At 41.0% G+C, this 13,046-nt stretch overlaps 1 protein-coding gene across 3 annotated transcripts in view; it reads left to right on the forward strand.

Moving 5' to 3' along the window:
• Positions 1–579: 579 nt before the first annotated feature.
• The window catches only part of ARFGEF2 (ARF guanine nucleotide exchange factor 2), a 141,060-nt gene continuing 128,593 nt past the window's right edge, over positions 580–13,046 (forward strand). For all 3 annotated transcript variants that reach the window (XM_074210197.1, XM_074210198.1, XM_074210199.1), the window contains exon 1: positions 580–842. In XM_074210197.1, the coding sequence (XP_074066298.1) occupies positions 722–842 (121 nt within the window). In that variant the 5' untranslated portion in view covers positions 580–721. The remainder of the gene's footprint in view (positions 843–13,046) is intronic.

Genomic DNA, 13,046 nt, shown 5'->3' on the forward strand with positions numbered 1-13,046 from the left:
GTGAATCTACAATTGAGATACCTGGCTTGCCCAACCTCTTCCTTTCCCTTTGAGCTTCCTTTATGGGTGGTTGGGTTTGTAAGCGCCTTGAAAGTATTACCTACTGGTACTTTTGGTTTGGATTTGGATTTCCAGCCCTTAGGTAAAAGTTCCTGGCAGCTGGTGACGTTTTTTGTTTGTTTTTGCAAGGCCATGGGGTTAGGGGGCTTGCCCGAGACCACACGGCTAGGTAATTATCAAGCGTCTGAGGACGGATTGGAACCCGGGCCCTCCTGACTCCGGCCCCCGCTCCATGCCCGCCCCAGCCTGGAGGACCCGGGCCGTTTGCTGCGGTGGCTTAGCTCTCGGGGCCGGGGTGGCCTCCGGGCCTAATCTGGGAACCCGCGACCTCCACGACCTTGGCCACGTCACCCGCTCTCCCTCAGGTTGGAGCGGAGGCCTGGGGGCGCCCGGGACCCCGCCCCCGCCCCGCCCCGCCCCTCCCCGCGGGAGGCGGAGCTGAGGCCGCCCGGGAGGCGGGGGGAGCGGGGCGAGGGGAGGAGGCGGGGCTGCGTCTCCGTCACGTGACGGGATCCAACATGGCGGCGCCGTGGGGCCGCGGTGTCGCTTCCTGACGGGGGGCGGCGGCGGCGGCGGCGGCAGCCCGCGTCCGCCCCGGAGCGCCGGGATCCCCTTCCCGCCCCGCTCCTCGGCCGGCGGAGCCCCCTCTCCGGGCCCGACCATGCAGGAGAGCCAGACCAAGAGCATGTTCGTGTCCCGGGCGCTGGAGAAGATCCTGGCCGACAAGGAGGCCAAGCGGCCCCAGCACTCCCAGCTGCGCAGAGCCTGCCAGGTGGCGCTCGGTGAGCCGCCGCCGCCCGCCGGCCCCCGGCCCCCGGCCCCCGGCCCCCGGCCCCCGGCCCCGCGGCCCCTCCGCCCCCGGCCCCGCGGCCCCTCCGCCCCCGGCCCCGCGGCCCCTCCGCCCCCGGCCCCCCGCGGCCCCCCCGCCCCCCGGCCCCTCCGCCCCGGCGCGCCCACGGCCCCGCCGCCTCCCCCCCAGCTTCTCCCCTGCAGGACCCCCCGGGCCGGGCCGGGCCCGCCCCAGCCCCCGGCACACCCGGCCCCACGCGCGCCCCGGGGCCGCCCCCCCGCCGTAGCCTGGGCTCCCTCCGACGCCCTCGGAGCCTCGCCGAGCCCTCGCCCGGCTCAGCCGCCGCCTCCTCTCCGGCCCCGGTCCGCGGGCCCGCCCCGCCCCCGGCTGCCCTTCGGCCTTTTATTGTGAATGGAGTTACAGCGTCGGAGGCTCCGGGGGGCCGCGGAGGGCTTCGGGGCCGGGGCCCGGGCTGCACGGGGGCGGCGGAGGCCTCGGGCAGCCTGGAGCAGGGGATGACCTTAGAGACCACCTGGGCCTCCGCCTCGCCCTCCGGCTCCGGGTCCGGCTCTGCCTTTCCTCCGCTCCCCTTCTCTCTCTTCCCCCTTCTCTTTCTTTCTCTTTCCTCTCCCCCTTCTCTCTCTCTTCCCCCCTTCTCTTTCTTTCTCTTTCCTCTCCCCCTTCTCTCTCTTTCTCTTTCCTCTCCCCCTTCTCTCTCTCTTCCCCCCTTCTCTTTCTTTCTCTTTCCTCTCCCCCTTCTCTCTCTCTTCCCCCTTCTCTTTCTTTCTCTTTCCTCTCCCCCTTCTCTCTCTCTTTCCCCCCTTCTCTTTCTTTCTCTTTCCTCTCCCCCTTCTCTCTCCCCCCTTCTCTCTCTCTTCCCCCCTTCTCTTTCTTTCTCTTTCCTCTCCCCTTCTCTCTCCCCCTTCTCTCTCTCTTCCCCCTTCTCTTTCTTTCTCTTTCCTCTCCCCCTTCTCTCTTCCCCTTCTCTCTCTCCTCTCCCCTTATCTTTTCCCCTTCTCTCTTCCCCTTCTCTCTCTCCTCTCCCCTTATCTTTTCCCCTTCTCTCTCTCTCTCTCTCTCTCTCTTTTTCCTCTCCCCCTTCTCTCTTCCCCTTCTCTCTCTCTCTCTCCTCTCCCCCTTCTCTCTTCCCCTTCTCTCTCTCTCTCCTCTCCCCTTCTCTTTCCCCCTTCTCTCTCTCTCTCTCTCTCCCCCTCCCTCCCTCCCCCAACAAATGAGAAAAGTGAGACTTAAGAGAGAATCTACTTGTTCGGCTCCCTTTGAATCTTCCTTGTTTTATTTCCTGGTTTCTCCCGGAACCTCCCTGCCAGACGTGTTTTCCTTAGCTGAGCAGCAAAGGCAGAAGATGCAAAGTCGTCCTTGTGTTCTTGGAGTGGATCTAGGGTTCACCCAGGAAGTGCCTGAATGTGCAATATTTTCCTTCTGGGTATTCTCCACATCATTTCATCCGTGGAGGAATGTGGGAAGTCATAGCAGAGGCTGTAAGGAGACAAGAGTGTTTATTTCAGGAGCACAGACTGCAGAATGGTCTGAGAAGCATCACTTATTTCAACTTCTTGCTGTTTAAATCTCTCTTGGAAGATGACAGATTAATTTGCCACTCATAGTTTCAGTTCTTTAAAAGATTTTAGGAAATGTTCATTTTTCTGTTAATTTACCAAATTATTGGAAACCATTTTGGTTTTGTCACAATTTGAAGCTGTCATCACCACAGTTTCTTCTTCTAGGATACAGAGACTGATCTTGCCTGAGTAGTACAAAATTATAGTCTTAAGCTAATTAAGCTAAAAAATGAAGATTTAGTGAAAGAAGTTTTGGTAAAGTTCATTTGTAACTTTTACTTTTTAAATTTTAATATTTTATTTATTTTTCCAACTACATACAAAGATAGTTTTTCAACCATTATTTCTTTTAATTTATTTAAGGCACTGGAGTTAAGTGACTTGCCCAAGGTCACACAGCTAGGCAATTATTAAGTGTCCGAGGCCAGATTGAACATTTATAATTTTCAGACATCTTTAAAGTCTTCTAATTCTGATAACCAAGCACAAAATGAGTCATTACATACTTAGTTCTGTCAACTCAATGTTAATGTTAAGTAACCAAGGTGCTTCAGTTCATAATAGTAACTGGTTTCTTGTTCTGTGAAATTTCATTTAGTTCTGTGATATTGATAATGCTTCCAGAGGAGTTTCAGAAAATGGTTATTTAGTAGAAGATATTTAGCACAAATGTTTATATAGAATTTTCATTAAACATTTAATATAATTCTCACAGTATTCATTTGGATTCCAACTTCGTACATTGCAACACTTTTCTGATCTATAATCTATATTTTGAGGTGTTTGTGGCATATATTGGTTGATTACACAGCATTATATTTCATAATGGTCTGGGAGTGAGTTGTTAAGACACCATCTAGACTTGTTTTAAGTTCACCAGAACAATATATTTTCCCTGTGGAACTTTGTGTTTGTGTGGGTTCTGTGAGAAACTTTTGAGACAAGCAGTATTTTTTCCTCTACAATAATAGATGATATAGAAGTTCATCATTTAGAGCTGAAATAGGTAGTACAGAATAGGTTCATCAGTTTAGTGCTGGAAAGGACTCTTCAGAGGTCATCTAACCCTACCTACTTATTTTACAGATGAGGAAGGTTGTAACTTACCCAAGATCATACAGATATTAAGTTGAATAGCCTTGGAACCTACATTTAGTTTCATCTCTACACACAATATACACATATATGCCTGAGCCTTGTGTAATGATGGTTGTCCTTTGTTTTTCTTTTTTTTAAGTTTTGGCAAGGCAATGGGGTTAAGTGGCTTGCCCAAGGCCACACAGCTAGGTAATTATTAAGTGTCTGAGGCTGGATTGAACCCAGGTACTCCGGACTCCAGGGCTGGTGCTCTACACACTGCACCACCTAGCTGCCCCTTGTCCTCTGTTCTTGAAGAAGACTATGACAAGTAGCCTGAATTGGATTTGAGTGAGGGAGTGCTAGGCTAAGTCACCAGTCTTACTTTCTTCTCTGGAACCATCTGAGTCCAGATAGGAATCAGGAGGTGGTCCTAGACGAGAGACAATCAGGGTTAAAATGACTTGCCCAAGGTCACTCAGCTAGTATGTGTCAAATGCCTGAGACCAGTGTTTTATCCACTGTGTTGCTTAGTTGCCCTTGAGCCTTGTGTATAGTATGTGTGAGTGATATAGAAGTAAGTATGTGTGTATAAACTTGAGGGTAGGAGAATTGACTTAATATCCCTCCTATGTCCTCCTGACACTATATTTTGATTGATCTATCTATATAAATTTTATGAATATGAAAAACATTAACAACCAAATATCTGCTGTGATGGTACCTTATTTCTAGGAGCTGCCTTAACAATGAGTGAATACCTATACATTTTTTTTTTTTAGCAGAATCTCTGGTGGTTATTGATCAGAAGAAATACCCAATTTTTCAATTAGCAATAGGGAATAATGCTGACATGTGTGGTTAAATCTACCTGAACTTATCAAGGCGCCTAGTGCCTTATACTGAACAGGCATTTCTTTTTAGGATTCCATTCTGGCCAGTTTTTTCTGGTACTGTGAACTCTTAGGATGTTGCTAACAGAAACAAAGATAAAAACCAAACATTTTGAAACAATCTGAATGTTGGTCTTCAGGTCTGTAGTTCTAGCTTTAAATTGGCTGCAGGCTCCCTAAGTTGAGGAAGTGGAAAATAAAGGGCAAATGGTTGGGATGAAGTTATGTGTAACAAATGCAATATAGCAGATATCTGGGTTTGGAAATCTTGATTTTGTGACTGTTTCCCCTAAGGTTACTCCAAGTCACCAGACTCACCTGGCATCTATTCCCCCACCCCAATGTAGTAGGGGATCATGGGTAAAATTACATAACAAGGAAAGAAATATTGAAGTTTTCTTTTTTAAAGCTACTATCTTTTTCAAGAAGGTGAATGTTCAGTTCTAGAGAATGAGAGACTTTTAATGTGTAGATTAGCTAACAACATTACAGTTCAAAGTTGGAATTCTTGATCAAAGAATAGACGGACAGCACCCTTAGAGGAAACAACTTAGGGCTACCTAGTTAGAATTATTTTAGCAAAGGAGCTAGGCCTCAGAAATTGAGCATTTTTTAATGTTGGTTGACATTTTGTCTTCCTGTCCTCTTTGGTTTATAGATGCCATAAAACAGAATGTAAGTCTCAGTTTATTGGGGCATTAACCTACTTAACCACAGGGAGATCTGGATTTTGTCTTGTAAAAGCAGTGACAAATAGGATCACCCAGGTTTAAAGCAATCTTGGTTATTTGTCTTGCTTGAATACTAACTGCTCAGGCTAGGCAGGGACTGCCTACTTATGGGATGAGCCCTTCCTTAGTTTCTGTTAGCTGGAGATCTGGTATTTATCACTTCTAAAACTTTGCTTGTCTTTACTCTGTTAATTGGGCTTTGATATATGCTTTACACTCTTTCAACACTGTGGAAGAACATGGTTATAGTACTAAGACCTTACTCCTATAATTGTCTCATTCAGAAGTCATTTTCACTATAACAACTTGTAAATCTTTTTTGCTAACTTGTACATTTACATCATCTCAATGTCTCCCAGTATTCTTCCCTCTTCCAAAAGAGCCAGCACAGTTAAAGGACTGTGCCTGGAGTCAGAAAATTGGGGTCTCAGAAATTTAGTGGTTCTGAGACTGGAGTCAGTCATGCTTCACCTGTTGGTGTTTCAGTTCCTTATCTGTAAAATGGGGCTAATAATAATTCTTAGCTTTCCTGGGTTGTTATTTTTTTTGTGTTTTTTTTTGTTAAGACAAATGGGGTTGAGTGACTTGCCCAAGGTCACACAGCTAGGTAATTATTACGTGTCTGAGGCTGGATTTGAACTCAGGTTCTCCTGAATCCAGGGCTGGTGCTCTATCCACTGCGCCACCTACCTCCCCCCCCCCATAAAGTACTCACCAAATGCTTATTTTCTTCCTATGTAGTAAAAAATTTTTTTTTTAAAGAAAAGGGGGGAAAAGAAAAAAAATCAATTTATTTAAGGCAATGGGATTAAGTGACTTGCCCAAGGTCACACAGTAAGGCAGTTATTAAGTGTCTGAGATCAGTTTTGAATTCAGGTCCTCCTGACTCCAGGGCTGGCACTCTATCCACTGTGCTACCTAGCTGCCCCTGGAAAAAGAAAAAAATTAACAGAACTTGATTAACAATTGAAAATTTATTTTCATATACTGTTTCATACTTATGGATCCATTTTCCTGTCTCTTTTCTAGGGCCAGGCTTGGTCTTTGTAATTTTGCAACATTCATTCACTTTGTTATTTGTAGTGGTTCTTTTCATTTAAATTGTATAGTCTTTGTATAGATTGTTTTCCTATCTCTACTTCCTTCTGTTTTCTTTTCTTTTTTTTTTTTTTTTAAGGTTTCTTTTTGCAAGGCAAATGGGGTTAAGTGGCTTGCCCAAGGCCACACAAGGCTAGGTAGTTATTAAGTGTCTGAGGTCTGATTTGAACCCAGGTACTTCTGACTCCAGGGCCAGTGCTCTATCCACTGCGCCACCTAGCTGCCCCTTCTACTTCATTCTGTATCATTTTTTTTTAATGTAAGTCTTTCTGGGCTTCTTTGTATTCATCATAGTCATCATTTCTGATGGGAGAGTAGTATTCCCTGTATTCATGCATCACAGTTTGTTTAGCCATCTGCTTTGTTTACAATTCTTTGCTACTGCAAAAAATAATACCTTGAATATGTTGAGATGTTGAGTTTTCTTCTTAATTGGGAATGTATTCCTATAGGGAAATCATGACCTCTCCTGATATTTTCCCCTCTCTTTTTAAAATACCTGGCATTTGGAGATCTGTCTAGATAACAAGTTCTTTATACTGGGTACTTCTTGAGAGCAGGGACTGTTTTTTGCCTTCTTTGTATCCCCAAGGCTTAACCCAATGTAAACAGATAGCAAACATGGAATAAATACTTACTGATTTTAAAATTGATTATGAAACTGCTTGTCTGTTTTCTGTATAGAAATGTCAGGTCAACCAACTCTTTAAAACACACCTACTGTGTGCTAGGCTGGATCACATTTGAGAAACTGTGATATTTGGAGGAGAAAGTTTTGACTTCTAGAAGATGGAAGAATGTAGGAGGATAATTAGCAAAGCTTAATGAAAGAGGTAGCACCTGACTTAAACTTTTTAGGAATGAACTCAAAACTTGTAGTATTAGGGAATTCTCTTTGAAGCAAGGCCCAGAGATAAAGGACTGATAAAATGAGGGAATTCCAAGTAGTTTAATTTAGTTAGAATGTGGAGTGAAAAGGAGTTGTAAGAGATATGAGATAAGACTGAAAAAGGTCTTGGATCCAGGGCCTGATGGGCCTTTGCTTCCAGGATCAGGAGATTATTTTTACTTTATTCAAGGGGAGCAGGAGGCTCTGAAGGGTTTTTCATTAGAGCAGTGAAGTGAATTAGGGAGACTTTGGGTATAGCCTTAACAGGAAGGAATTAGAGAGGAGATGAAGACAGGAAGACCAGTTAGGAAGTTTTTACAGTTTTACCAATTTTACACTTTTATTGACAGCATTGATATTCAAAGTAATCAACTCTATCAAATATTCATGCTTCTCTGAAAATGTGGAGAATAATATATAAAAATTCCCAGGTTTCTGGAGCATCTTGGTAACACTGGTTTAGGAGCCTAAAATGGCTTCCATGAGTAGGGTCAAATTAACTCTGGCAGTAAGGCCCAGCTTGATTCTAATGCACCTAGGACCTCTTATTGTCTGCATATTATCCTGCTCTCATATTCTCTCCCATCTTTATGCTTATATTCACTCCATTTCTTATTCTTTGAATTAAGGGTTCTTAAATTGAGATCCACAAGTAGATTTCACGGGGATGTGGGAATCTCAATGGGAAAAAAACATCTAACTTTAGTACTAGTCTCCTTACTAGAAGCCCAGAAAGACTTAAATTAAAAAAAAAATGATACAGAATGAAGTAGAGATAGGAAAACAATCCATACAATAACTGCAATTTAAATGGAAAGAACCACCACAGATTAAAAAAATGAATGTTGCAAAATTACAAAGACTAAGTCCGGCCCTAGAAAAGAGATAGGAAAATGGATTTTCATACAGCTGATATTTTTCATTTCCTTCAGTTGCTAGTATTAAAAACCCCAGCAAAACTGAACATTCTTAGAAGTCTATAGGCTGTACTAAACTAGTAAAGGGATTCATGACACAAAAAAATATTAAGAACTCCTATTTATTTATGAATTTCTCCTTTCTTCTCTGGCTCTTGAAAACCTTTCATTGTTTCTCAGGTACCATGTTCTCCTGATTGATTACATATTCCCTCAGTTGAAATTTATCCTTACCTCCTTAAATTTCCTGGCACTTCTTGTTCTCCTTTGCCCCATGGCAGTCTTCCTTTGTTTTTTTAACGTCATGCTTTTCTTCCCCACCCTAGCCTTCCACCAACACATATTAGACAGAAAACTCTTTGAGGGCAGTAACTGATTTTTACAAGCTTTGTATTTCAAGCACCTAGCACCAAGTGGTAGTGGTGTTCAATCATTTTATTTGGGTGTGGTCTGACTCTTCATTATCCCATTTGGAATTTTCTTGGCAAAGATATTGGAGTGATTTGCCATTGCCTTCTCCTACAGATGAGGAAACTGAGACAGAGTTCAATGATTTCTGGATTACACAGCTGACAAATATTTGAGATTGAATTTGAACTCTTGAAGAAGAGTCTTCATGATGTCTTCCTCATGGGGACCCATCATCACCTAGGTAGATAATATGTGTTATAGGTTTGAAATTGAATTAAGAAGAGATGAGGATTTTGCTGAAGTGTTTTTATAATACTTACCCAAAATTTACATATGCGGAGAAATAGTATAAGGTAGAGTAGGGAAAAAAATTTATTTCATGTGAAATTGAAAGGCATTGTCATCATATATGGTAATGGTAAAAGGTATTTGAAGCAAACAATATTTCAAGGAAACCTTTTTTTTTCAAGGGAACCTCTTAAGAGACTTCTGCTATCTGTATTCATAAGCACCAAATAAAAATTTGTTGAATCACCTTCTAATAGGGTTTTTTTTTTATGAGAGGTGATATAGGTACTCAGTAACCAACAATAATTATTATTTATTGTGCATGCCATGTGCCAGGCTCTTTGGTGGAATCTGGAGATATAAAGAGAAAGAATGAAACAGTCTGTAATCCCAAGGAATTTATTATGTTTTAATGACAAGAAAACATACATATAGAATATAAATATAAAGTGAATAACCATAAATAAAAAGTAATTTGGGAGAAAAGGCATTAGAATTGGAATCAGAAAAGGCTTCATGCAAATGTTAATAGAATTATCTTACAGAAAGGTTGGGAATCTCTGAAGCATAGATGAGTTAGAACAAAGCTGGGAGATGATGGAGTGTGCCTTGTGTTACAAAGGAATTTTTTGACTAGATATCAGATGATGGGAGGGAGAGTAATAACATCTGAAACTGGAAAGCTATGTTGGGGTCAGGTTATGTAGGATTTTGAAATATCTTAACAGAGAAGTTTATTTTAAAAATTATTTATTTTGATGAGGCAACTGGGCTTAAATGACTTGCCCAAGGTCACACAGCTAGTAAATGTCAAGAGTCAAATTTGAACTTTGCTCCTCCTGATTTCAAAGCTGCTGCTCTATTCACTGTGCCACCTAGCTGCCCCTATATTTTAGTTCAGAGGCAGTAGGAAGTCACTAGAATTGATTGAGTAGGGGAGTCACATTGTCAGTTCTGCACTTCAGGAAAACTATTTTGGCAACAGTTGTATGATACACTGGAGCAGTGAGACTTGAGGCAAGTTGACCAATTAAGAGGCTGTTGTTATGAGTTGAGATGAGAGATGTCTTAAGTAGAAAGAAGGGAAAGATGTGGTAAAACTAGAATTGGCAAGAAACAGCAACTTCAGAGGGACAGAGACTGAGGAGTTTAGGATAAAGTTGATATGGTACTGGGAAATTAGAAGCAAAGTGTTACCTTTGACAGAAATAGGGAAGTTCAGAAAAGGGAAGAGGGTTGGTAGAAAGATAAATTTGTATATGTTGAGTTTGAGATTTTTGGGGAAAGGCACAGTAGTTACTATCAGAAAGACTTGAGTTTAAATCCTTTTCAACACTTACATTTACTTCCTGGGTAATTCATGTAAGCTTTAGTTTCCTTATCTGTAAAATGAGGATAATAATGGCAGCTACCTCACAGGTGTGAGTGTATGGATATATAAATATTACCAAGGGGAGCATGAGGAGTGGTCAGATAGGTTTAAGAGAACCAGGATGAGAGCATTGTCGCTTGAAAGCCCTCTATTTACAAGATGTGTAAAAATTTGGGTATTCTCTGTAAGCAGGTTGGATTGTAAATGCTATTAGATGACTTCTTTGTCTCTTTAAAGAGTTTATCAGTCTTGTCTTTAAAGTTTGAGGGGAGGAAGAAATAATTAAAGTATGGAGCTCCATGGAGAGATATATATATATTAGTGGAATGTAATAAATGTAATAAATTCCTTGAGAGCAGAAATAATTTATCTGTTTTATACTCTGCCTAACCCATTGCTAGGCATATTATATAGCAGATGCTTAATAAATATTTGTTGAGTCAGAGAGACTTCATTTTTGGTTGCTAAATATTTCTAATTTAGGGGAGAATACTTTTACCAAAACATTGAGAAGCAATTCTGAGCTTTAAAGCTTTTCTTTTTTAAAAATTTTTTTATTTGATTTAGTACTTTATTTTTCTCTGTTATATATAAAAACAATTTTAATATATTTTTTTAAAACTTTGAGTTCCAAATTCTCTTCCTTCCTCCCTGCCCACACTTAACTTCCTTATTGAGAAGGCAAACAATTTTGATATAGATTATACATATGTAGTCATGCAAAACATGACTACAAAACAAATAATAGTCATATTGTGAAAGGAAACAAAAAAAGCAAAAAACCAATGCTCAAGATAAAGTTTAAAAAAGGCATTTTTAATCTGTATTTAGTCGGTTCTTTCTCTGGGATAGATAGTATTTTTCATCATAAGTCCTTCAGAATTGTCTTGGATCATTGTATTGCTGAGGATAGTTGAGTCATTAACAGTTGATCATCATACATTATTGTTACTTTATACAGGTACACTTCATTTTGCTTCAGTTCATGGAAGTCTTTAGGTTTTTCTGAGAGCATCCAACTCATTATAAAACTTTTTTTATAAATGGGGCTGGGGCAGCAGTATTCATGCATGGAAGTTTCTAATTGATAGGCTAAGAGCTGGAAGAAACAATCAAATACTTCATTTTACAAATAAGGAACCTGAAGTCCAGAAAAGTACAGTGACTTAATCCATATCTTGGCTTATATCTTTGTAATATTAGGTAAATTCTATTTCTTTTCAAGCATTACTTTTTCATTGTTGATGTGATTTTTTTTATATTTCATATTGATGTGATTCAAAAAAATTCTCTGCTTAGTGATTTCAGTTTGTGAAGTTTGATTAAATGTTGCTACTATTTCTCAGTACTATTAAAGAATTAAAGGGGTTACATTAGTGCAAAGTAAGCAAATAATGTTTTCATTACTTTTTTCTCATTAATAGTAGCTATCATTTTTTTTTAAGGGTTTTGCAAGGCAAATGGGGTTAAGTGGCTTGCCCAAGGCCACACAGCTAGGTAATTATTAAGTGTCTGAAGATGGAATTTGAACCCAAGTATTCCTGACTCCAAGGCCGGTGCTTTATCCACTGTGCCACCTAGCCGCCCCTTAGCTATCATTTTTTTTAAAAAACTGAGAATTAAAGATATTGAAACAAGTAGATTTTTGTTGAAAGTTTTAATAATTTTTGTTTTGTTTTTGTTTTAGGTTTTTTGCAAGGCAGATGGGATTAAGTGACTTGCCCAAGGCCACACAGCTAGGTAATTATTAAGTGTCTGAGGCCTGATTTGAACTCAGATACTCCTGACTCCAGGGCTGATGCTCTATTCACTGTACCACCTAGCAGCCCTGAAAGTTTTAATAATTTGATAAAAATTATATGTACACCATAGAATCACAGAATGTCAGATTTGGAAGGGACTTGAGGAAATCACAGATGGGAAAACTGACTTATAAGTGAGAATGGTTGTCCCTACCAAATAGGCAGTTGAGGAAAGTCAAACTAAAGGCCAAAACTCCTGACCAGTAACTGGAATGCTGATCTGATTGGTGCATAGCTATTTATAATTTTTTTTGGATTATTATTGAAATTGATTTAAATGTCTTCCTAAAATGTTGAGAAACAAAAGTACTAGTATGGGTTGTGGGGAAGCAAAGAAAGGACTACCACTTTTTTACCTCATGTATAGTTGGGTTTTTCTGTGGCTTCTTGAAACATACAGTAGATGTCTTCATTAGTGAAGCAAATGGTTGGTATGTTTGAATCTAGTGTCCTATGAGCCTAAACCACAGGAGAGTTGGTAAAAACAGTAGGATCATTCTTTGTAGAAGAGTGGTTTTTAAAAGATTTTTGATTCATTGGCAAGTATATAGCCTTCTAAATAAATAGCTCATTATTATACTTAGTTCTAACTATTCACAAGTGACACAGAGATTGTATAATATAGATGTTCTCCCTATATGACCTTCTGAAAATCATCTGTTTCTGGGTCTTACTTTTCTTATCTGTAAAATGAGGGGGTTGATCGGGATCATATATAAAAGTTCCTAGCATTTCTGTGTCTTTTGATCCCATTATCAACTGAACAAACATTTATTGAAGTTGTCTACAGTTCATAAGGCACTCAGAAAAGATTATGGGAATACAAAGGAAAAAGTGACAATTTTAGACCTCAAGGAGCTTATGACTTGCTGGGTGATACAGAACACAAGGGAGAGTTTAAGGGAGGCAAATGGGAGATTCTGATAAAGTGTTTTCTTAGTTCTTTTGATCCAGGTCTTAGAATTCAGTGCTGGAAGGGATCTTAGAGATTATCTTATCTTCTCGTTCTACAGATGGCAAAAATGAATTGGAAAGATTTTTGGAAGGTTCCTCTGTAGATTAGTGGTAGAAGTAAAATTTGAGCCCAAGGACTTCAGAATCCTTGTCTAGTGTCCTTTCAATGTTGCAACTTTACCTC

The sequence above is a fragment of the Macrotis lagotis genome, chromosome 1 (assembly GCF_037893015.1).
Source record: "Macrotis lagotis isolate mMagLag1 chromosome 1, bilby.v1.9.chrom.fasta, whole genome shotgun sequence".
Taxonomy (NCBI): Eukaryota; Metazoa; Chordata; class Mammalia; order Peramelemorphia; family Peramelidae; genus Macrotis; species Macrotis lagotis.